Source organism: Doryrhamphus excisus, chromosome 14 (genome assembly GCF_030265055.1).
Source record: "Doryrhamphus excisus isolate RoL2022-K1 chromosome 14, RoL_Dexc_1.0, whole genome shotgun sequence".
Taxonomy (NCBI): domain Eukaryota; kingdom Metazoa; phylum Chordata; class Actinopteri; order Syngnathiformes; family Syngnathidae; genus Doryrhamphus; species Doryrhamphus excisus.
Genome location: NC_080479.1, coordinates 9609724 through 9633415, shown reverse-complemented (window position 1 = coordinate 9633415; position 23692 = coordinate 9609724). Strand labels below are relative to the sequence as shown.

Sequence of the window (23692 nt, the reverse complement as noted above, 5' to 3'; positions counted from 1 at the left end):
CTAACTAAGACAATTTCCCATTCACGAATAAGGAATCCTATAATAATAATAATTTTCCATTACACCCACCTTCCATCTGCACCCGCCAACCTCACGAGTCCACCTAAGCAGCCGAGCGAGTGCACAATGTAACAAATTGGAGTGCCTCCACCTGACACAAGGAGTAACTCTTCCTTTTATGAGCCCATTTGAGATTCAGCTCACAGGCTAAACATTCTGTCATGGACAGGACGAGTCGGGACAGCCCTGCAAGCCACCTGATACTAATAACAGGTCATAGATAGATTACGCTCCGTGCCGCTTGCTAGCTCGAGCCGGTCTCCAGCCTGTCATACGTGTTTGTTGCAAACATATTTTGAAGCTCATTTGTTGTGAGCAGATGCACGCCTGGATGCACCTGCGGTTAATTGTAATGGTTTCTCTCAAGCGGCACGCTGACAAATGGCCTGCTGGTTTTACGGCCGCTTCATACAGCCTCCGCCGGCCCAGATGCTACTGTATATCTCCGCAAACACACAATACATGAGCAATGGCCTGCGCTCGCTTTGTATGCATTAGGTCAAGCTGAACATCTGACCTCTCGTGTGCGCCACTCAACGGCGTGACAGGTTCATTACGAGCATCCAGACCAGAGAAATCAATCCCTGAAAGGTCCGCTCCAGACATGCCCCTCACTCTTTTCACTAAGTGTGTGGAATCGATATTAGTGGAGAGGAAAAGGGCGAGTGTGGACTGAGAAAGGGCTCCCTGTGATGGACCCAATTTGAGTTTGATGGAGCACACTGTTATGATCAACACTGCCACTGAGGGGCAGTAAAGAGCCTGGAATAAAACTTCCGTTATGTTCAAAGCACTGTGTTTCCCTTACCGTCAAATTACGCATTTGAAATGAATTAGACACAATACAGCTATGGTTTGCCTTTTCAAATCATGCAATAGACTAATTGTCAATAGCTATTTTCACCCTTTTGTGCGCAGTGCACCCTGTATAATCAAATTGCCATTACAAGTAAAACTATAACGTTAAACAAACTTTAATGTGTTTAAACGTCAACAATAATTCTATTTTTAGTTTTCACATTCATTCTCGTTTACGACAATCCGTACCTTGTAAAATGATATTTTTCGAGGCTATAATAGTATTGTAGGCTTTATATTTAAAAATGAAGACTCCGGGAAACAGCAGGGGGCGTTGCTTGGGTGGTGAGTCACACTGACGTCACTTCCGCCCTTTGGAGTCTGCCTACTGAGTGTTTTTACTCTCATTCCAGTCGGAGAAGACACACCGGACGGAAGACGAGTAACCAAAGTACGGCGTCCAAAAAGTAGCGGACACAGTTGAGAGTAAATCTTTAGTTACATTCCTGGACTACTTTTTCAATCGTCACTGTTGGATTTTTTTAACTCGAAGTGAATCCTTCCATTATCTCTGAACACAAAATGGAGACCGGCGACAACAAATATCTCCCCGAGCTGCTGGCGGAAAAGGACAGCCTGGACTCGTCGTTCACACATGCCATGAAACTTTTAAATGCAGGTAAAAGGGACTTTGGTGTGTTTGTGAGCCTTTTTTGTGCCGTTTTAAGTGTCGCTACGTGTATGAAAAATCAGTTGAGCGCCATGTTACAACTATTCACGTGCGTTCTTCTTTGAAGTTAGGTGGCCATTACGGCAACACTTTTTTTTTGCGGGAAAAAAACTTTATTTGTATGTTCACTTCTTGCACATTTCGTAACACGGGTTGGTTTTCAGTCGTGTTGTCTCAATTTTTGTCACTTATATTTTGCGTATTCACCCCAAAATGTACACGAGTAAGCCACACGCGGTGACTTTCGAGTCTTTTGATTTAATGGTCGTACTCAGTGAGCTCAAGTTGTGAATACTGAGCAGTATTGCGTTGCGTGAAGGCTCCATTGCCCGGAGTCCATAGGGTGTGGAGCACTCTTGCTTCCTGTTTTCAGTTAGACTCGATCACAGCCATGCCTTTAAACGCTTAAAATTCTACGATGAATTATATGGCAAGTCGTACTCAGTAGTAACATTAAGGTAGTGACAGGAAGAAATTGGAATTGTTTAATTGGAATATACGAAAAAAAACCTCTGCGACACCCAACGAGAGCAATGGAGCAAATGTATGCCATCGTAAAATCTGGTACTTTAATTTTTGGCGCGTATTTAACATCTGCATCTCTAGATGTTGATACTATCTGATTTGGATACCCCTAAGTATTTTTCTGACACCGCCTAAAAGATAAAGGCAAAAGTTAGTCAGTTTCTGGTGACTAGTCCAATGTCGAAAATCGCCTTTGAGGTGAGCTTTCAGGGACAGGCACCCACCCCTACACCTCAACGTATTTGCAATCCCGGAAATGTTCTCCCCACCCCGTGCATTGGCTGACAATTTGTGACGTAAATAACTAGCTCTTTGCCCCATTTCGAGCCCTGGCATTGTTTTGAGTCTCAACGGTTGCGAGAAACCTTTGCAAATGTTCAAAATACGTATTTTGTGATTCGACTGCTTTTTGTTTATAATCATACCTCTCCCCCTCCCAGAAATTGACAGGATCCAAAAAGGTGAACCCAAGAAGGATGAGTCTGACATGTACTTGGATATTTTCGCAACAAAGAACATGAAACTTAAGGAGCGCATCCTCATACCTGTCACACAGTACCCCAGGGTATGTCTTCTGTTCTTTTATTGCCTGTTGTGACTTAATTGATCTCGCTGGCGAGTTTCACTTACACTCAGCTGCCAGGTTAGTTGGAGTCTCAAATTTGTCATCTTAACCTTGATCTTAAAGCTCCAGAGCGTGATTAGAGAGCGCTATGACGTGTTTTAGAAACACTTTGGTGAAGAAGAAAAAGACTGTTTGGCTACTTGCACGCCTTTGTGTTACACCAAGACTCATAGTCCTCATGTCCTCCCTTCAGTTTGGAGACACAAAACACCGATTATATATGTATTTGTTGTGTAACCATGGATGCTGAAACTTGACACTGCTTTTATGTTATGTTTGCATTTCTGGAAGACGATTGACTGCAATAGACCCAGTAATTAGTTTTTTTCTTTCCATGTGCCACTTATATAACTCACAGATTTTATTTGACAGCCTCAGCAATCAGCTAGTTCAAAGCTAGCGCAGGTGGAGATTGACACTTTTTAATCACACGTTGCTTGGCACTCGGATGATTATTGCGACCGGTCACTGACTGCATTACAACCCCCGGGGGCTCCTATCGACCTCTCCCTGGGTCAATATGCTACTTAAAAGCTGCAGGGTGCGCAACAAGACCCTTGACAGTGATTGCTACTCAGCTCTCCTGCCTCTTGATTTCATTGCCAGCCAGACTTATCCCGTCTTTGTTTGTGTTTATCAAGTTCAACTTTGTGGGCAAGATTCTGGGACCCCAAGGCAACACCATAAAACGACTGCAGGAGGAGACCGGAGCAAAGATCTCTGTGTTGGGCAAGGGCTCAATGAGAGACAAAGCAAAGGTATATTACGATCACAATAATAATAATAATAACAGCAGCAAATACAACTGTCATTTTACACATCTGGACCCCTGTGGGTGGGGTTTCCTATAGCCATTAAACATCTGGTCCATGTGTACATCTGTCTTGTGCACCAATATAGGCAGTTATCAGGCCTTTGCAGATGCCATCTGAAATAAATTAACTCTTGTGTGCAAATTTTCAAAGTGAACATTATCTGCGTTTAAAGGAGGAGGAGCTAAGGAATGGCGGCGAGCCAAAGTATGCCCACCTGTCGATGGAGCTGCATGTGTTTGTGGAGGTGTTTGCCCCCGTGCCTGATGCCTACCTGCGTATGGGCCATGCCATGGAAGAAGTGAAGAAGTTCTTGTTCCCTGTGAGTTGTTCTAAGTGTTTCAATTTGAACGCATGACTGTAAATGACATATCTGGCACCCCCTATGGGTTGTGCCAAAAATACTTGGGTATACATCTAACATGTAACGCACATACTCATGTGTAAGCATCAGTAAAATAGACAATGACTTGCAGATAATGGTTGCTATGTAGGCAAGATGCCACTGCTTAATGGCGGCCATGTGTTTATCCACATGCTTGTCAGTTCCCTAAAGGTGTCTGCTACTGTAAAATTTTATGGCGATTTGTCTAAAGCTCCTGTGTGAGAAATTTCAAGACAATGTGTTCAAACTTTGGAGTGTGATAACAAACAGCGCACGCCTCATGCCTTGAGTTTGTTCTCGCACAAAGTCACAGTCCTGTCATTTGTTTCCATTTATACTTATCAGACGATGTGTGGACATTCTTATCCCTCCATCAACACCTTTTATGCTTGAGCTAGACCAAATGAATGGCTGTGGAGAAAATGTTAACGCACACAGATTGTCTTGTTTTTAGACCTTGACTGTGGTTTTTCTTCTGAAAATTCACTGTTTCAGAAAGTTGTGGTACCCTGTAAACATTATGAGCCTACTGCTTAACTCAAGTCTGGCAAGATGACAATATCAGGATTGAACCCACAGGCTGTTTTTAAAATACTTTGTGTCTGTCGTGTTGAATGTCGCTTCCCGTACAAATGTTGATTCAGCACTGCATGTAACAACAAAGTCCATTCCCCCACTAGAATAGCAGTGTGAAATAATGGTGGCACTGTTTGTGTATCGTCAGGTCTCGTCTCGTCTAGTCGAGTAGAGTTGTTTAACTCTTAGACAGCTGTGATTTTAAGCGCATGCTGTGCTGCCTGCACTTGCTGGATGGGTTTTATGCTGAGGTTCTTGATCTGCTTTGAGCTCTTGCTACCAGTTCTCTGACAGTGTTCCACTGTGATGTTTGCGGAAGGCCTCACATTTTTCATTAGGTTGCAGTATTCTGAAGAGGGAGGAGATGAACCGGTCTTGAGAAAAGATGCCAGATGGCTGTAATTTATGTTTTACGACTTTAATTTGTATTCTAGACATGATTTAATGCATTTGTGGTGTTTTGTAGTTGTTTTTAATTCTTCAATGGGGTAAATGTTCGTCTGCTCGCCTCAATGCTGGAAATTTTGCGGTGTAGCCGAACAGAAAGGCAATGGAAGAAACAAAGCTTGGCCCTTCAATCATGTGTCTGCAGGTCGTTTTTGGTGACACAGCACCGTTTATAGGATAATTTCCACAGAGTGTTCACCAATCTCACGCAACACCTCGAGAGTGTAAAGACCTGTCAACCTTTTAGATGCCGGCGTAGTGACACTGAATGTCGCCATAGATGAATTTGGTATCAGTCATATGGCTCATGCTGTAAGTAATTGAAAGCTGCCACCTGCGCCACATATTTCAGTGCGCCTTGTCTTTTTCATAGTCATTAGAGCTCTGTCTCCATTTTACGTGTAGGTCGGGTGCATGAGAAGAATTGATTGGGTCACAGGGCAGCACTCTAAATTGCTCCCCACAGGAAAATGGCGGATTGTGTTGCGGGATTTGTGCTGCTCTGGAAAGCGGCCTTGCTAATCCACTCACAACTTTTTTTTATGTGTGCGAAATGAATAACGTATTTTGTTCATGTGGCCACACAGGGAGGGCTTTATTTTGCCACTGAAGCTTTGTTGTCTTTGCACATTTGTTTTAGTTTGCAGGATTACACAGAACTAATGAAAACAACTCAACTGTTTTTTAACTTCATTTATTTTCCTTAGTTTATGAATTGGTGGAGCTTTATTATACATATTTTCATAGATGCCCAATACTTTGGGTTTACACAGGGTTTCTTTGTAGTTGGTCGCTGTCTCCCCTGCATGACTCTTGTCATTTACTACTGCTCGACACACAGGATGTGACAGATGATATCTGCCAAGAGCAATTCATGGAGATGAGCTATCTGAATGGCGGCCAGGAGCATGGAGGCAGAGGGAGAGGAGTGCGGGGACGGGGCGGCCCCCCAGGACTGCACAGGTAAGGATATACATGTGCACTGCAGGTGACACGACGACGGCGTTTGTTGGCACTATAACCAACAATGCTCTCCTGACCTGTTTCCTAGGGGAAGGGGAATGCCGCCACGTGGAGCTATCGCTGCTCTGGGAGTCAGAGGCGGTGCAATAAGGGGCGCCATGTCGGGCCGTGGAAGGCCTGGCGCTGCATCTGCCAGGGGAGTTGCAGCAGCCCGTGCCAGACCACCGGCTGCCGGTCCCCTCCAGAGGATGCAAACCCACCAGCACAATCCGGCAGCCGCCGAGAGCTATGAAGAATATGTAAGTATTGTCAAGCTTGTACTGTGTTGTTATTATTATTTTTTTAAAATAAAACTTGTATTTAAATACCGAAAACGGATGATTGCTTCAGTCCGGTGCTGGCAGCAAGGATGTCTTGGCATCCATGACTCACTAACAAGACTCTCCCTCTTGCTCCTTCCCCTCTCCAGGGATACGACGAGAGCTACGACGGGGCGGCCTACGAGTCGTACGACAGCTATTACAGTCAGCAGCAGACGTGAGTGGCTCACGTCTCTCTCTCTGCCTATCTCTATCTCTCCCTGCCTCTGCTTTTTCACCTTCTACCTTCACTTGAAATAGGCTCCAAGACCAGCATACATTTCCTTTTTTTTATCAATTCTGCACCAAACCAGCCTGGATGGTACTTGGCTGTGTTCGGGAGCTTTGATCTCGCTCACGGAAGCCAATTAGCACCCCCCTAGACATTTCACTCAATGGGTACTTGATGTTTGCCTGAGATTAAAGTCTGTTTTTTCCCCCTTCCTCCACCCAATGTTGGCCCACCAGAGAGCCAGAATACTACGACTACGGACACGGAGAGTCTGCACAGTCATATGAAACTTACGGTAAGAAATGCATACTATAATTGGAACCAACATTACCATTGATACAATTGTGATTTATATTTGTGCTCTTCAGGCCAGGATAATTGGAATGGAACACAGCGAGCAGTTCCAGGCAAAGCCCCGCCTTCCGCCAGAGGTGCCAAGACGCCTTACAGGGATCACCCATACCGAGCGTACTGAAGCGAGCCCCGCCCCCCCCCTTACAGTGTTACCTGTCGTCCGTGGCAGCTGTCGCTTTAAGCAGCCCGACACAAGTAATTGTCCGTTTTGGCTTTGGTTTCTTTTTTGGTTTTTATTTTTAACATTGGACTTCCTACGAGATTGGGGACTGAAATTCTGTTTGTGATTTGACCATACCCAACCTACCACACACCTAAAACACACACAACTTACACACAAGCAACCAAAGTGGCTGTTAGAGGGTTTTTCTTTTGTTTTGTTTTTCCTTGTATTTCTGTTTTTCTGACCATTTCCACCCCTCTGGCTTTCTTGGCATTGTTTTTTAAAAGACTGTTTTGTAATAGTAATTTCAAGTTGAAATAGTGGCTCGTACTCCACCTGTCTTAAAGAATCCATTTTAATTGTTTTTTTAAATAAAGAATCTGTCGAGGTTCAGTTGCAGATTCCCATTTAGGCTACATTTCAAAATTCTGTTAATATAGTTGAATAAAAGACCTTTTTTAAACTTGTAATATAGAAACAAAAAAGCAAGTATAAAATCAAGTGAAGGATAAAGTTAATGGAATTCACTCTGTGTGTTGCTTTGTTTTAAATAGCTCTAAAACATTCATTTAGATTTAGGCAGCAATATTTGTCATTGTACTTTTAGAGTTTTGAAATATAGCCCTAATAGACACTGTTGAGATGGACTGTCCTCATATCCTCAATTTGATTTGCAATGTAAAACGTACATTCGAAGACTCAAGTAAAGCAATGGCCTCCTGTTATGCTTCCAAAAACAGTTCAGGTCTTCATGTTGTGATCTGATTGTCGATAAACTGCATGCACAAGAAGGATTGGGACAAAAATCTCCACATGGGTCGTCTCTTTTTAATAGAGAAGGGATCCTGCAGCTCAATCCCAACTCTTGTACATATTTTAAAAGCTCCTAACTGTACTTATTCCTCACACTAGTCTCTGTACCCTCTCCATAAAATGCATTATGCTACATGTGTAAGCTTGCCTAAATAGGTTACTAAATCTGTCCAAAAGATGTTTTGCAGCAGTTTGTCAATAAAGCTTAGTGTTTTTTTAATGAAACTTAACTTGCTTTATTTGTTTCCTGTCGGCAGTCAGATGTAGAGGGTTTTCTTTTTGTTGCTCATTCAAAAGCGCATTTTAAATCTTAAATGAATGCATTGACGCCTTTAACGCTACTAAATGATGTCTGAAATGATGGCTTATCAAAAGAGCTCGACTTATTCTCTCTCTCTCTTTCTATACTTTTTAAAAAGGACCCAGAGGTAAGACCTCTAAAATAACCCCGGATAGCTTCCTAATGTGTATAGAGTTCTAAAGCATTGAATGCCTGGGTATGTATAAGACTTTTTCAATCCTCTTACCTGTGGTCGTAATCGTTAATGACAATTGCTTTCATAGTCGCTGCAAATTAACTGAATTCAAACCACCATTCAGGTCTAGGCAGTAATGGCAGTGCAATGGAGAGGATGCTTTTAACCTAGACAACTCCACTGTAAAGGTAACCTAACCCTAAATGTATAATTTCGTAGTGTGTGTAGCCTTTGACTTAAACCTGCTGGTAAATGCGTACAAGTTATTTTTAAAAGGAAAAAAAAAATCAACAAAAAGACTCAAAAGTAAGAAAAAAAACCTTCCAATATGATAGCAGTAGTAATAATAAGCAGGCTAGTGTTAATGCAACTCATGCTGAAATGAACAAAGCCAAATCTGAGTCCATTTTAGTTGTACTGTGTAATGTTTATCAAAGCTGATCGCTTGAGTTGCATGAGCATATTGTAGACATGTTGCATGTTCTCTTATCTCAAGTATCTCCCAAGTGTTCCAGAGGCCGAGTATTGATTTTGACTTTTTGCTCCCTCCAGGCTCGTCTAGGTTGCTCGCTGAGTGCCCGGAGATGCTAGAGTAGACCGATGGAGTGAGACCATGAGACCCTCAGGTTGGTGCTCCGCCGTCCTTCCTTTCCATTAAGAACCACTATCAGCAGGCCCTCATCTTTACAGCCATGCTCCCTCTAATCATGATGCCTGAAAGTGCAAGCAGTTTGATAAGTGAGACACATTAAATGCTCCAGAACCACACGCCCTTCTTGGCTCTTCTGTGGCAGGTACATGTTCCTGTGTGAGTAACCCTGTTGTAGCTGTAGCACCTTGATGGGTCGCTCGCTTGGTTCGAAGTCGCCTGGCGTTTTGACAAGCGCGTGCAACGCTGCACGCCTTCAGCGAGACCGGCTGTGCCAGTGTCAGTGTGGTCGTCTCGGAGAAAGTGACTAATGAGCAGCCGTTGCTCAAGGCCGCCTTACGGGAGACGAGCAAAAAAGGGACTCGGGCGATTCCAGAAATGGAAACAGTCGGAGGGATTAGTCACAATGTCCTGTCTGGAGGGCAGGAAAAAGTTAAATGAACAGTTGGAGTCAGACGAGCACTGTTTGCTTAATAAAGTTAGAGGGAGAGCATCTTTGCTATTAGAGCAGTGAGTGGTTCCCAGTGAATTCATGTCCCAGTATATGTTGATTGTATGGCAATACAAATATTCAAATTTATTAGTCATTACATGATACCCCATGGGTATTTGTGTAAGCTGACCCTTTTACCCACGAACCACTGGACACAAAAGGGTGAACATTTGTGACAACGTGCACCCAAGAGTATTGCCCAGTTTTACCGCCGCACACAATTTGACTTTCATTCATTCATTCATTTTCTACCACTTTTTCCTCACAAGGGTTGCGAGGCTGCTGGAGCCTATCCCAGCTGTCTTTCGGCGAGAGGCGGGGTACACCCTGGACTGGTGGCCAGCCAATCACAGGGCACATGTAGACAAACAACCATTCACACTCATTCATACCTACGGACAATTTGGAGTTGTTCACTAGCATGTTGGAAGGAAACCGGAGTTCCCGGAGAAAACCCACGCATGCAAACTCCACACAGAGATGGCCAAGGGTGGAATTGAACCCTGGTCCTCCTAGCTGTGAGGTCTGCGCGCTAACCACTCGACCGCCATGCCGCCCAATTTTACTTTGACAGTGTGAATTTGACTCATGTTTATATTGCATTTTGAAGTCTTAATGCATTGATCGTGTTTAGATCCGACAAATCGTAAGTCAATTTTATCAAGCGTAGAATTAGGATTTGGACCATGGCAGCTATTGAACTCCAATGGGGCTTGGGGGGGGGGTCTCCTGTCTTGCTCATCGTAACTAAGTAGTAACGCTGGGAACACCGAGTGTAGGTAGGATTGCAAGGTTTATAGTGTCTTTCTGTGTAAATGTCTCACAACATGGGCACTTAAGTGCGCACATTAGCCCGGAATTTATACTACCGTATTTTCAGGACTATGAGTCGCACTTTTTTTTATAGGTTGGCTGTTCCTGCGACTTATACTCCAGAGCGACTTATAAATAAAAAATAGTGTTTATGTTCCATAAACACTGGACACCTTTTCTGTTCATGTTTATTTTTTGTGTAGCTGAATAAGCATTGTGTTAGCATATCTTACACCTATTCAGCCTGTTCTCTATTCTTTTATTGTTAGAACTTGCCTTCCAAGAGAATGTAATGTTGGTTTTGGTTAAGTAGTTTGTAAAATAAATTACCCGCAAAAAATGCGACTTATACTCCAGTGCGACTTATGTATGTTTTTTTTTTGACCTAAGCATTTTGGCTTTGTGCAATTTATACTCCGGAGCAACTTACAGTCCAGAAAATACAGTAATTGCCTTGTCCTTTTTATATAGAAAATGTGTTTTCTAGGAGAAACCTGAAGAGAATTTGGCACTCATTTCATGTGCGTTCATATAAGAAAAAATACTACTAAAACATGACATACACTGTTATCGAGATGTATTGGGATATAGCACTATCCACTGAAAATGTTAGTATTTTGTTTGTTAGTGAGCAGGATTATCCAAAAAGTCTTTATAGAAGGAAAATGCCATTAAATATTGGTGCAACAATATATAAAAGTGCCTTTCTAATTAAATTTCAAGTTAGGCCTTGGTGATGGGTTTTAGCTTTTGAATTGTTTTCATGGCAACAAAACAGCATTTCCCCTTTTGTCTGATTAAAATGTGGACCTATGATCTTAAAGCTGATTGAATGCCCAATCTGATACATTCGCCCACATCCAATGTTGAAAAGCTGCTGCCTGCTGGGATAAAGCGCTGCATTAAACAACACCCCCACCCACCCCCCAACATTGCACTTATTCAATCAGGATTTTGTGTGCCGACTCATCTTCCTCATCTTTTTTTTTTTTTTCCCTCAGCTTCCCGTCGCAGGAGGCGGCCCCTTGTAAAGCCATGGCTTAGGGCCCAGTTCTGGAGCCGTTGACAGTCCGGGCCGGGCGCCAAGTGGACCCACAGGAGCCAGCTGGTGTAGCTCGGGGACAGGGTCCAAGCTCAGACTAGGGGGGGAAAGCTGGCTCAGCTGGCTCATCCTGGAACCTCTAGAGACTAATAATGAACTATTTCTGCTCTTTTTCATGTGTTTATGCCACCAAAGACGTCGGAAATGTAATAGTTCCACTCTGATGTGGTGTAAAATGAGATCTCTTGTTATATAGGGAAGCCGTGAAATTGTTTTTAATTCCTATCCTAGCCAAATGAAGGGGGAGGACGCCGTCGCCTCTGAATTTCAAGTGTTTAATTGTTTAACATTCCGTCGGGGTGCGCCTCGTCGCCACGTGAAATTAGACCTCGGCCTCGGAGACTTTCAGCAGGCCCGCGGTGTGCAAATCAGCCTCTCAGCAGACATTCCCACACATCTCAGCTGCCCTGAGCCTCGCACATGCTAATACCGGACCACATTTGCATGTCCAATCCCCCCACCTACCGCCCCTCCCCTCCCGCTTACAAATGTGCAACACTTCTCAATACCAACACTGGGCTGCTCTTTTCCAAGTATGCTAATGTAAGGAAAAGGACCAAACACTCCATTTAACATTGATTCCTTTGGTATCGTTGATGCTGCTCCTACATGAGGTCAAACTCAACATTTCCTCAAGTACTTCTCACACAAAACAAGTATGATGTGGGTTACATGGAAATGGAGAAGTGGGTCACAGGCTATAAACCATGCGTGATGCCCATGCTCACAGATACATCTATTAAACAGGAGGGGGGAAATAATCGTACATCCTCTATAGCACACGTGGCAATGAAGAACTGCTGAATTTTCTTTATTTAATTGATCTTTCCCTCAAATAGAAGGTGGCGTTGATCATTAAAATCACCTGCTTTGGTGACCGGTTTAAAAAAAAAAAAAACCTGTGGTGTCTCTGCCCTCCATGGCATGAGTTTGACACCCACTGCTCTCTACACCAGGGGTCTCAAACACGTGGCCCGCGGGCCAAATGTGGCCCACAGGACACTAGTTTGAGGCCCTCGCCTTGATATGAAAGTTTAATGTTAGTGCGGCCCACGCAAGTTTGATATGGATGCTGTATGGTATCATGTACCCAGAAAAAATTATTACGTTTGATTAATGTTCATGTTAAAGGTTAAATAACTGTTAATAGTTATCCTCCCTATCCGTGTGGAAGTGGTACGTTTTTGGCTATTTAAGTTTAAAGGAAATAACTTGAAGGCTACCGTTTAGGTCGCTAGCTCTCTAGTTTGCGAGTTAGCATGTGTGTCAAGACCCTGCAGTTGCGCAATATGTTGTAAATAAAGAGTATAAATGTGACTATAGTCGTGTTTTGTCATGTCTACAGGGCTCTAATAATGCTTTGTTCATTTTAATCTGAAAAAAATAATTTGTTTCTTAAGTTTTTACTATTTGCCGTTTTATTATTATTATATTTTTTTATTACTGATTGATTTTCTTTATTCTTGATTTGGTTATTTTTCATCTTATTTTGTGCAGAAAAATAAAAATTAAGATATTTGAGAACAGTGGAATGTTTTATCAGAGTTTTATTGTAGAAAATCGGAACCAAAGCACTGAAAAAGTTTGTATATTTTTCTGTTTTTAATAAATGCGTTTTTTTTTTTTTTGGAAAACCTGATGCGGCCCAGCCTTGCCCAGACCCTAGCTCCAGTGGCCCCCAGTTAAATTGAGTTTGAGACCCCTGCTCTACACTAAAGCCATGTTTGGTAAGTGCCAACAGGAGGGACTTTCATCTCATCCAGGACTCAATTGTTTGTCTGAGATCATCTTGAAAAAAAAATGTATTAACCAAAGGTTGGCTGAAATTGAACTCAAATAAAAATTTTCCTGTGCTGAAATTCCATGTTTTAACTTGCCTCATTAGCCAATTACCTGCGAGTACAAGCAACATATTGGAAAGTAAACTGAGCATTCTTTCAAATATCTACAAATATTCATTTTCTAACTGGTGTGTGTGTTCAAGGACCACCGAACATTGATGAATTGGGCCAGAATTCATTCATTCATTTTCTACCGCTTATCCTCACGAGGGTTGCAGGTGTGCTGGAGCCTAGCCCAGCTGTCTTCGGGCGAGAGGCGGGGTACACCCTGGACTGGTGGCCAGCCAATCACAGGCAATCACAAACTTAAGCCAAAAACTTAGCACTTCCACACGGAACGAGAGGAGAAGCTTTTTTTTCCCCTCCATGGCTGACTTCATGCAGTGTTAAGTTATTCATTCATTCATTTTCTACCGCTTTTTCCTCACGAGGGTCGCGGGGGTCCTGGAGCCTATCTCAGCTGTCTTCGGGCGAGAAGTGGGGTACACCCTGGACTGGTGGCCAGCCAATCACAGGGCACATATAGACAAACAACCATTCACACTCACATTCATACTTATGGACAATTTGGAGTCACCAATTAACCTAGCATGTTTTTGGAATGTGGGAGGGAACCGGAGTACCCGTAGAAAACCCACGCATGCATGGGGAGAACATGCAAACTCCACACAGAGATGGCCGAGGGTGGGATTGGGTCTCCGAGCTGTGTGCCCTGCGTGCTAACCATTTTTGCTGTGCAGCCCAAATTAATCATAACTAATAATGACGCCTCTCATTGAGATATAGTCAAGCATTGGACTGAGCAGGCAGTTCAAGTGTTAAATGTCCAATCCACGGGTTATATACTCTGTCAGAATAATGATTCCTGTATCTCCTATAATGTAATGAAAGATAAGTGATGCAAGCCGTCGTCTTTTGTCTTCAATCGATCAAGTGTCAGGCACAAGGGAGGAGCATAAAGTAAATGTTGCTTGTTGTAGGATCAATAAAGTTGGATACGCTTCCTGTTTCCTGTCGTAGCCAACATGGCAGCAAGTGGGAGAGGAGTAAGGTGAAAGAGACAGCAGGCCCGGCTGCCTCATCTTTGGAGCTGTGGAGGTGGATGTGCTAAACAAGCAAGTGGAGAAGTGGAGATGGAGCGGACAGCTGGATGGCATCTTCTGCTCCTGACACCTTCACACCATCGGAGGAACATCGCATCCCGCAGCTTGGCGACAGTTGACACCCGGCGTCACATGTTGGTGCTGCTGTTGTCATGGTGACACGTACCAAGTTAATATGATACCAGTGGCCTTGGTCCTTCAGGAGCAGACATCTAGGATTGGGATGAAGCCACATGGGGTCTTCTAGGATCATCGCTTTGCTCAAAGTTGCTGATTTCTATTCAAATACCCAGTAAATGATGAGCCTCGTTACCATGGCAACATTTTACGGACTTTTACAAAAATCTTATCATTTTTTTTTCTGAAAATGGGCCATTTTTTTACAGAAAAAAAAATCTCATTCACCCAGAGTCGGTAAACAGCAAGTTTTCATTATTAATTTCTTCCAAAAGGTCAGGAGAAAAGCAAAAAAACAGTCATTTCAGTTTTACATGAATACAGCAATGCAGAATCATTAGAAATAACTAATTCTGGCCCAGGGCTGCACGGCGGGCAAGTGGTTAGCGCGCACACCTCACAGTTAGAAGACCCGAGTTCAATCCCACCCTTGGCCATCTCTGTGTGGACTTTGCATGTTGGAAGGCGAGTTCTAACAATAAAAGAATAGAGAACAGGCTGAATAGGTGTAAGATATGCTAACACAATGCTTATTCAGCTACACAAAAAATAAACATGAACAGAAAAGTGTCCAGTGTTTATGGAACATAAACAGTTTTTTCATTTATAAGTCGCTCTGGAGTATAAGTCGCAGGAACAGCCAACCTATGAAAAAAAGTGTGACTCATAGTCCGGAAAATATGGTAGTATAAATTAAGTGTCCATGATGTGAGATATTTACACAGAAAGACACTATAAACCTTGCAATCTTACCTACACTCGGTGTTCTCAGTGTTACTACTTAGCTGCGTAGAGCAAGACAGGAGACCCCTCCAAGCCCCATTGGAGTTCAATAGCTGCTGTGGTCCAAATCCTAATTTTACGCTTGATAAAATTGACTTATGATTTGTCGGATCTAAACACGATCAATGCATAAGACTTCAAAATGCAATATAAATATAAGTCAAATCAAAACGGCGGTCGAGTGGTTAGCGCACAGACCTCACAGCTAGGAGGACCAGTGTTCGATTCCACCCTTGGCCATCTCTGTGTGGAGTTTGCATGTTCTCCCCGTGCATGCGTGGGTTTTCTCCGGGTACTCCGGTTTCCTCCCACATTCCAAAAACATGCTAGGTTAATTGGCGACTCCAAATTGTCCATAGGTATGAATGTGAGTGTGAATGGTTGTTTGTCTATATGTGCCCTGTGATAGGCTGGCCACCAGTCCAGGGTGTACCCCGCCTCTCGCCTGAAGACAGCTGGGATAGGCTCCAGCACACCTGCGACCCTTGTGAGAATAAGCAGTAGAAAATGAATGAATGAATGAATTCTGGCCCAATTCATCAATGTTCGGTGGTCCTTGAACACACCACAGTTGCTGTGAGATGCCAATCTATAACTTCCTACCTGCTCATGGATCATCTTCTATTATCGGGTGGGTGATGTAAAAACATCAAGGTACTGCTGCTCACCAGTTTCTCTGTGCATTTTTTGCGTTGATTATCGGGCCAAATCTGGCCCACGGCCACCTATTTCCCACCACTGATTCCCACCCAGAATGCCTTAACATGAATATACAATACATAAACATGATAAACATGCATGAATGCTGAGCCTATTCTGTGTACAATCTGCTTACTCGTAACGGACCAACCTTTCACAAATCCTGTTAAAAGCCCTGATTGCACTCCCACATGTTCCCGTGTTGATTTCTCCCAATCCCCTGAGCACAGATCAATACAATCAATTAGCCTGACTGAAGCCAACCTTTTCTTTAATGTAGGCTTACACACTCCACGGTGGAGGGGAAGGGATGATGATAAGGGAATGCTTCTTTTGGTGCAGCAAGCGGGCAATCTGACTTTGTGGCATCCTCTTTGTCTCTTCTGATTGCCATCAAATATAATGAAGTTGCTTTGGTCTCAGGCCCTGCCAGCACTGCTGATTTTTTGGGAGATGCAACCACAGAAAGGTGCCTTGAAAGTGACGTGAAAAGAGCTCATGAGTTGCAAAATGATGACTGAAAGCATTGCAGTGCGTCAAGGATTGCATGTTCAATTCCCCCAGAGGCATATTAGCGGGTCAGATGCTGCACGGTGGACTAGTGGTATGGCCATGTGTCCATGTGTGAAAAGTTGTTTGTCTCATGGCGACCAGTCTGCCTCTTGTGCAAAGTCAGGCCCTGCGACCCCAGTGACGACACCCTGCATAGAAAATGAATGGATAACTTTTTTTTTTTTTTAACATACTGTACTCTACTGTCGTTTTGTAGCTACTTGGTAAGCGACTGACATTAGTTAGAAACATCGCCTTGACGTGTTTCAGGTCCTAATTTGTTTTATTAAGCTCCCCTAAGTGCGAATAACACGGTTTGCAGATTTAATGCCGTTTGCAGCTTTAATCACATTGCTCTCAGACACAGCACTAAATATTTGGAAATGTGCAATGTCAGACTGAATTATTTTATTTTATTTATTATTTATATTATATATATATATATGTATATATGTATATATATATATATGTAAATATATATATATATTTAATTTTAATTTTAATTTTAATTTTAATTTTAATTTTAATTTTAATTTTAATTTTAATTTTAATTTTAATTTTAATTTTAATTTTAATTTTTCATATATTTGTTATTATTTATTATTTTATTTTTGTGAAAAAAAATCATATAATCATATCTAACCATAATAACACAGCCATACATTTAATAATAATGTTTACATACACATAAAAATGACTGTAATAATTAAGAATGTTGAGGAAAACACTATATAGTATCCCTTTTTGTTATTTTGTTACATTACATACAATTATTTGACCGCGTTTAAGCTTAAACTGTACTTACACTACAACTCCCATAATACACTGCGCGAAGCAAAGCAGGACATCGTTGTTGTAAATGTGCACCTGGTCGAATCAAGTATAAACGAGGTAATTCGATGACACAGTGGTCCATTAAAAAGCACGTTACTTACTACACAATGTTTGTTTTTTTGAATGCTTATCTGTTGTTTTAAATGCTTATCTCACACAGGTTGGTTTGCTAGCTTTCAGTCGGCTAGCTAGTCAACGAACACCATTTAGCCGTCCAACTACTGTATATGCCTGTGTCAATTGAGCTTTTATTGACCTTCAAAGGGCGATTTAAGGTGGGTTACCCATGACATAGTTTGATTAATGTTTTTGTATTTAGCATTCTGAAAATGAATTGAGCAATTCAAAGTGATATTGTGATGTCACCCAATTGGTGTTTACGGTGATAGCATGCATTGAGAGCACCTGCAAGTGGTGTATTGCATTATTTTATTTTCTTTGTTTAATATATGGTTTAGGAATTCTTATACTAGTCTTCTGAATGGTACTTTAAAGTACCACTATCCTGGAATTGCTCAATGTTTTTTTCCGATTCCGATTCGCCTTTTTGTATGTATGTTTTGAGCAAATGGGTCGTGATAGGTGATGATAACCGTAGAACAGGAAACAGAGGTTTACTGGCCTGTGTCATCTCAGTTTTTCTTGACTAACTAAAGCTCCTTTAAGATGATTTATGCTACTATTATACATATTATGGACCAGTCTCACAAGCTATTTAAATTGAAATTATAACTTGTGTATATCACATCCTGGAATTACTCCCAATGCGGTTCCTTTTTAGAAAAAAATGTTAAGATTTGAAAGTTCACTCTGAGACATTTGGCATGGAGATTTGTCTCTGCGTGCGCTGACCGCCGTTAGACCCGCACACTGCCGCAGCTCGACGCCCACATGAAGCCTCATTTATAGTTTCTTCTGGAGAAATAAAAACATTTCAACTCTTTCTGTGCAGTTTGACTTCTTTCCCTGCTTTTTCTGGCCTGTCTAATTCACGCCTCCCTTCTCCCGGCTTGCCTTGTTAGCGCCGTTTGGGTCCCTCACCTCTCATTAGCCTCTCTCCCGGATGACTGCGGGCACCTGTCCCCGGGTCCCCCTGCGGACATCTCGCCTTCTCTTTAAATCAATTTTCATGTTAAATAGCGTCTGGAAGGTGTAGGTGGACTTCATGGTCAGGAGACGTGACAGTGGAGCAGCTATTGACCATCCAGGCTGATCCACCGCCCATCCCTCACATCCCCACCCCTTTTTCTCTCCTGGTTTGTGCCTCCATCTTTTTTCCCCTTTGGCTTTTCTCTGTTGTTTGAGTTCACCTTTTTTCTTTCCTTTTTCTCATTTCTGATGGGAGCCTAAAAGAGCTGTGACAAGTGTTTGCAAATCTCACACAAACCTGTTTTGGCCCAAATAAATGCGAGTGGTGTCGGTGTGGAAGGCTTGTCATCAGCTTGTTACGGAGCATTGCCATTTCCATCCCCCTTTTAGAAGCCTTTTTTTTTCACAAGCGACACTCAGACTGATCTTAGCTGTTTTGCTGTCAAGAATAACAGCTTTGAACAGATCTCGACGAAGCTTGGAGGTCCTTGCTGACAGAATTACACAGTAAATGTCATGTGCATTATAGCAAATGTCATTGTGTTCCAATTTCCGTGCCCTTTTCCCCGAAAAATGCACCGCATGCAAGGTTTCGTCTTTAAATCATAATCACAGGACAAGTTGACAAGCGTCACAATCCTTGTTTGTGTCATTTCTTTGGATCCCGTGGTTAAACATTTGACTGGGCTATATTTATCCGTGACAGTAGGCCAGAAAAGGTAAAAAAAAAAAAAGCTACCATTTTGGGTACCGTTTGAAAATCCTTGGATTATGAAAGCCTGCTGTGGAACCACCAAAGTCAAATGTCGTCTAGTTTCACCCAAATTCTTGTCTAAAATATGTCGGCTTCAACATGCATCATGGGAATTCAGCTCAGTGAGCATCTAAAGGATTTCATATGCTTTTTTTGTAGGGGTTTTGCGTGTGTCATGCCGTAACAGAAGAGCGCAGATGGGGAAAGCTGTGAAAGGTGACGATAACCGTAGAACAGGAAATGGAATTGAATACAATGTAAGTACACCTCTCTGCTGACTGCTAAGTACAATACAGATGAAGAAATCATATAGTATCTTTTTTTTGAAAAATAATAAAATATTGCTGTTTTGTGGTTGACTGTGGACGATTATTAGTCCAAAAATATAAAAAAAACAAGTCATATGTCGTATTCTTGTCACTCAGGGTCAGTAATGTTACATTGATGAGACATTACCTTCGATGACATGACCTTAACACTGCATGGAGTCAGGCATGACAGAGTGGAGTGAAAAAGGTTCTCCTCCCATTCTGTGTGGAAGTGGTAAGTTTTTGGCGTACTTTGTCCTTCTTCACTTTCTTCAGTTTAGAATAAATAAATTGGAGGCAATTACACTAGCAATGTAGTGTAAAGATGGCTGTAGGGGTGTTATTTCCTACTTACAGGGCTCCAATAATATTAAAATAAACATCTTTAGGAACTGCTAAACAGGTTATCTATGTTCTCACTACGAACATTTCTGAAGAAAGCGCATTTAGTTGTTTTTTTACTCACTTTTTGCAAATGCGTCATCCCCAACCGCCATATACTGTATACTGTAGATTGCAGGCAACATTGTTGTTGTTATTATTAAAAAAAAAGTCATTTTCTATTTCACGTTAGCCATGTGCACAATAATGTCCTCCGCTCGTTGTTTACTGTACGCAAGCTAACTTCAACAGCCAACGAATGTATGAGGTGGACTCGCCCACAAAGGGTCAATAAAAGGGTATTTTATTTCAGTTCATTTATTGCTATTGGACAGCGTGTAATGTTGTGTAATATAAACGGTTAAGCATTGCCTGTGTTGCTTTGTGTTTGTGACATGTTTGACCTATAAATCCTATGGGAAACATTTCTCATGGTATTCCACTGTCAAGGTTCTCCTGGTCCGGCATACATACTGTGCGCTAAATACATTCATTTATTCATTCATTTTCTACCGCTTATTCTCACGAGGGTCGCAGGGGGTGCTGGAGCCTATCCCAGCTGTCTTCAGGCGAGAGGCGGGGTACACCCTGGACTGGTGGCCAGCCAATCACAGGGTATATTTAGACAAAAAAACATTCATCAATTAACTTAGCATGTTTTTGGAATGTGGGAGGAAACCGGAGTCCCCGGAGAGAAAACCTACGCATGCACGGGAAGACAATGCAAATTCTACACAGAGATGGCCGAGGAATTGAACTCGGGTCTCCTAGCTGTGAGGCTTGCGCGCTAACCACTTTTCGCCGTGCAGCCCAGTAAATACATCTGATAATCTAATCATGTTGACGTTTTTTTTTTTTTTAGTTGGTTTGCATGCAAATGCAGGCTAATTAGAATTTAAAGGCACGTCAAAACATAACCACAGGAACCTCTGGTGTACACAACCTTGACGACTTGGCAATTTTTAGAAGAAAGCAGCTCCGGCGAGAACAGTTCTACTCTTTGAGTTATTCTGAGGAACTGGGACACTAGTTGAAGTTTTTATTTAGATACTCGCCGACACGCTCGTTAGCTTACACTCATGTCTATTTGTATTGGGAGCTATACAGTGTGTATGTATGCTAGTTACATTGGCAATGCTATTTTTTTTTAAAGGCGATACACTGCAACAGCAGCTACACTTGATACAAGCTCAAATGATCTTAAAATGAGGAAACTTTTTGTATTTCAAGCAAAAAAAAATCTGCCAGGGGGTAAGCAAAAATTTGTTAGGCTGGAATTCTTATAAGTAGAATATTTCTCTTGTGACTTTGATAACAGCGGGGGGGTGGTGCATTTGGTACCTTGGCCTTCATGCCACAATTATACAAAGCATGATTAATATACAAAACATGCAATGTAACAGTGTGGCATTGCAGAAATGGGGATGTGTGTGCAGTTATTACTTTTAGCAACAAACCCAGTTAACCCTTTAATTTCCAATGCATAAACAATTTCAAACTACAAACCTCAAGCATGCAGTCCACAATCAATATTTATGGGATTTTAACTTGAAATGTAGTTTTGCAGTGAAATTTCTGATACAGCTCTTGTATTAGACCAGGGGTCTCAACCTCAATTTACCTGGGGGCCACCAGAGCTAGGTTCTGGGTGAAGCCGGGCCGCATCAGATTTTCAAAAAAAACCCAAAACGCATTTATTAAAAACTGGAAAAAAAATCAAAAAAAAAAATTATCTTCAATGCTTTTGCTTCTGCTATACCCTACACTTTTTCAGTACTTTGGTTCCGGTTTTCCACACCAAAATATCTGATAAAACATTCCACTGTTCTCAAATATCTTAATTTTTATTTTTCTATACACAAAATAAGATAAAAAAAATAAATAAACAAATTAAGAATAAAGACAATAAATCAATCAATCAGTAATAAATAAGTAAAATAATAATAAAACAGCAAATAAGAAAAACGTAAGAAACCACATACAGTTGGTAGAGAAATTATTTTTTTCAGATTCAAATGTACAGTATTAAGTTATTTAACCTTTAACATGAACATTAATGAAACTTAATAATTTTACCCAATTAGCAAGTTAGCATCGTACTCAGTTCCATCTGGGAGCAGCGTTTAACTTTAACAACATGTTTGATGAGATGCTTTATCTTGACGTGTATTTTCCCTTTTATTCCAAATCATTTCCTGCATTTATTTGTACCCAGCGTCATAAGCCTTTAGCTTCATTGCTAATCCAAAGCAAAACAGGACGGGGTAACAGGGTAGGGTAACAGTATGGGCGGGGCAAAATCATGTTAATTGCTTTAAGCTGTCATTTCAACATTAAACTTTGGTATCAAGGTGGGGGCCTCAAACTAGCGTCTCGCGGGCCGCATTTGGCCCGCGGGCCGCGAGTTTGAGACCCCTGTATTAGACACTCGACTGACTCATCCAACAAACAGCCCGGCAAGCGTTGTGTGCCAGTAAATGCATTAATGGGCTTGTCTCAGATCAGTGCATGCACAATACAAATTGCTCATTAATGTATTTTTACGTGGATGTGTGTGTATGCTCAGTGCTGTGAATGCATCTCGTATGTTAGTCAAGAGTCCTCAAGGCATGACAGATTACACATTAATTACCCCCTTGCCCTTTTAATTGCAACTAAACGGAAACATGCAAGTCGAAGATCCGCTGCTGTTTTTCTGGATGTCATGCAAAAAAGTGAAATATGACATAAAAACTACTGCAAAAATGCCAACTATCATTAAGTCACAACCACTTCATATAAAATAGAAATGTAAATTAAATATAAACATTGCAGTAAATGTGATACCAAAATCAGGCATTGCTGTTTATATGCCAGGAAGGGAGATTACAAAAATACATAGTTATACATAGGTTGTATATTATATACAGTATTTTCATGCTATTTTTTACTAGCTGTCTGCAACCCACCCAGAATTGATCTGTGACCCCTCGTTGGTCCCTACCCACCAGTGGAAAATCCCTGCTCTATATGACAGTAGCACTCTACAAAAATGCTACAAAATGCTTGTGATGTATCCTCTACTGCAACCGCCGCGCCGGGGACCGGTACAGGTCCGTTGCGCATTTGCTACCAGGCCGCACAGAAATAATAAATAATTTATTAATAACCGCATTCGAGCCAAATTAACTTTGGCCTCTGTCTCTTGACACAACAATATCCCTGTTTACTTTCTATAGCTATAATAATACAACTGGATAGGATGTCGTCATCAAAATCCATTGGAGCTAGCAATACATCTTGTCTTTTATATCTATGGTAATGGTAATGGTTTAATTTCATTTGAACATGCATCAGATTACAATTGAGTGCATCCCATAATCAGTTCACAGTTCCACATGTCCAAAAGGAGTAGGAAGAAGCAAAGCTTATTAAATCCTACCCCTCCATTTGGTACTCCAACTGTTACATTTGTTCACTTCCTGCTTTCCATAATACAGTTTAAGGTTTTTTTGTATTTTTATTTTTTAAGTTTTTTTTTAAATAATGTACCTTGTACCGAAGTACGAGGTGATATGAGCATCCAATGACATAATGGGTACCATAGTAAGTGTCAATATAGTGATATATATAGCACATCATGACTGGTTCAAGACTCTTCATCCTTGTATTTAGCAAACATCAATATTATTAATATTATATATATTATATTTATGCTGTATTTTTCTGCCACACATTGCCACATTGTCTGTGAAGAAAAGATCCAAATTACACAAAAAAGGTTGGGGGACCCCTGCTCTATTGCAAAAATGCTAGT

General features: G+C 41.7%; 1 protein-coding gene and 1 long non-coding RNA gene across 3 annotated transcripts in view; both read left to right on the top strand.

Moving 5' to 3' along the window:
- The first annotated feature begins 1224 nt into the window (after positions 1 to 1224).
- Positions 1225 to 13206, top strand: khdrbs1b (KH domain containing, RNA binding, signal transduction associated 1b). Of its 2 annotated transcripts, XR_009119356.1 has the most exons (11): positions 1225 to 1537; positions 2554 to 2678; positions 3380 to 3496; positions 3726 to 3872; positions 5800 to 5921; positions 6010 to 6220; positions 6391 to 6458; positions 6749 to 6807; positions 6881 to 7061; positions 8871 to 8944; positions 11275 to 13206. XR_009119356.1 is itself a non-coding variant. In XM_058047355.1 (9 exons), exons 1-9 carry the CDS (start codon positions 1441 to 1443, stop codon positions 6985 to 6987), a joined length of 1053 nt encoding a protein of 350 aa, XP_057903338.1. In that variant the 5' UTR covers positions 1225 to 1440; the 3' UTR covers positions 6988 to 8067. The 2 variants fall into 2 exon arrangements, 1 of the variants encoding a protein (XP_057903338.1); XM_058047355.1 differs by lacking the exons at positions 8871 to 8944; positions 11275 to 13206 and having other exon boundaries at positions 6881 to 8067.
- Positions 13207 to 17353: 4147 nt separating this feature from the next.
- Positions 17354 to 23692, top strand: part of LOC131101760 (uncharacterized) — a 29406-nt gene continuing 23067 nt past the window's right edge. The window contains exons 1-4 of the long non-coding RNA XR_009119300.1: positions 17354 to 17421; positions 17525 to 17639; positions 19367 to 19464; positions 19633 to 19750. This is a non-coding gene — a long non-coding RNA (uncharacterized LOC131101760). The remainder of the gene's footprint in view (positions 17422 to 17524; positions 17640 to 19366; positions 19465 to 19632; positions 19751 to 23692) is intronic.

Excerpts from the sequence above, each read along its gene's own strand:
- khdrbs1b (XM_058047355.1), top strand. The coding sequence starts at position 1,441 with ATGGAGACCGGCGACAACAAATATCTCCCCGAGCTGCTGGCGGAAAAG. Across the intron at positions 2,679-3,379 it reads CTGTCACACAGTACCCCAGG|TTCAACTTTGTGGGCAAGAT; the intron begins GTATGTCTTCTG and ends GTGTTTATCAAG. Across the intron at positions 6,808-6,880 it reads ACAGTCATATGAAACTTACG|GCCAGGATAATTGGAATGGA; the intron begins GTAAGAAATGCA and ends TGTGCTCTTCAG.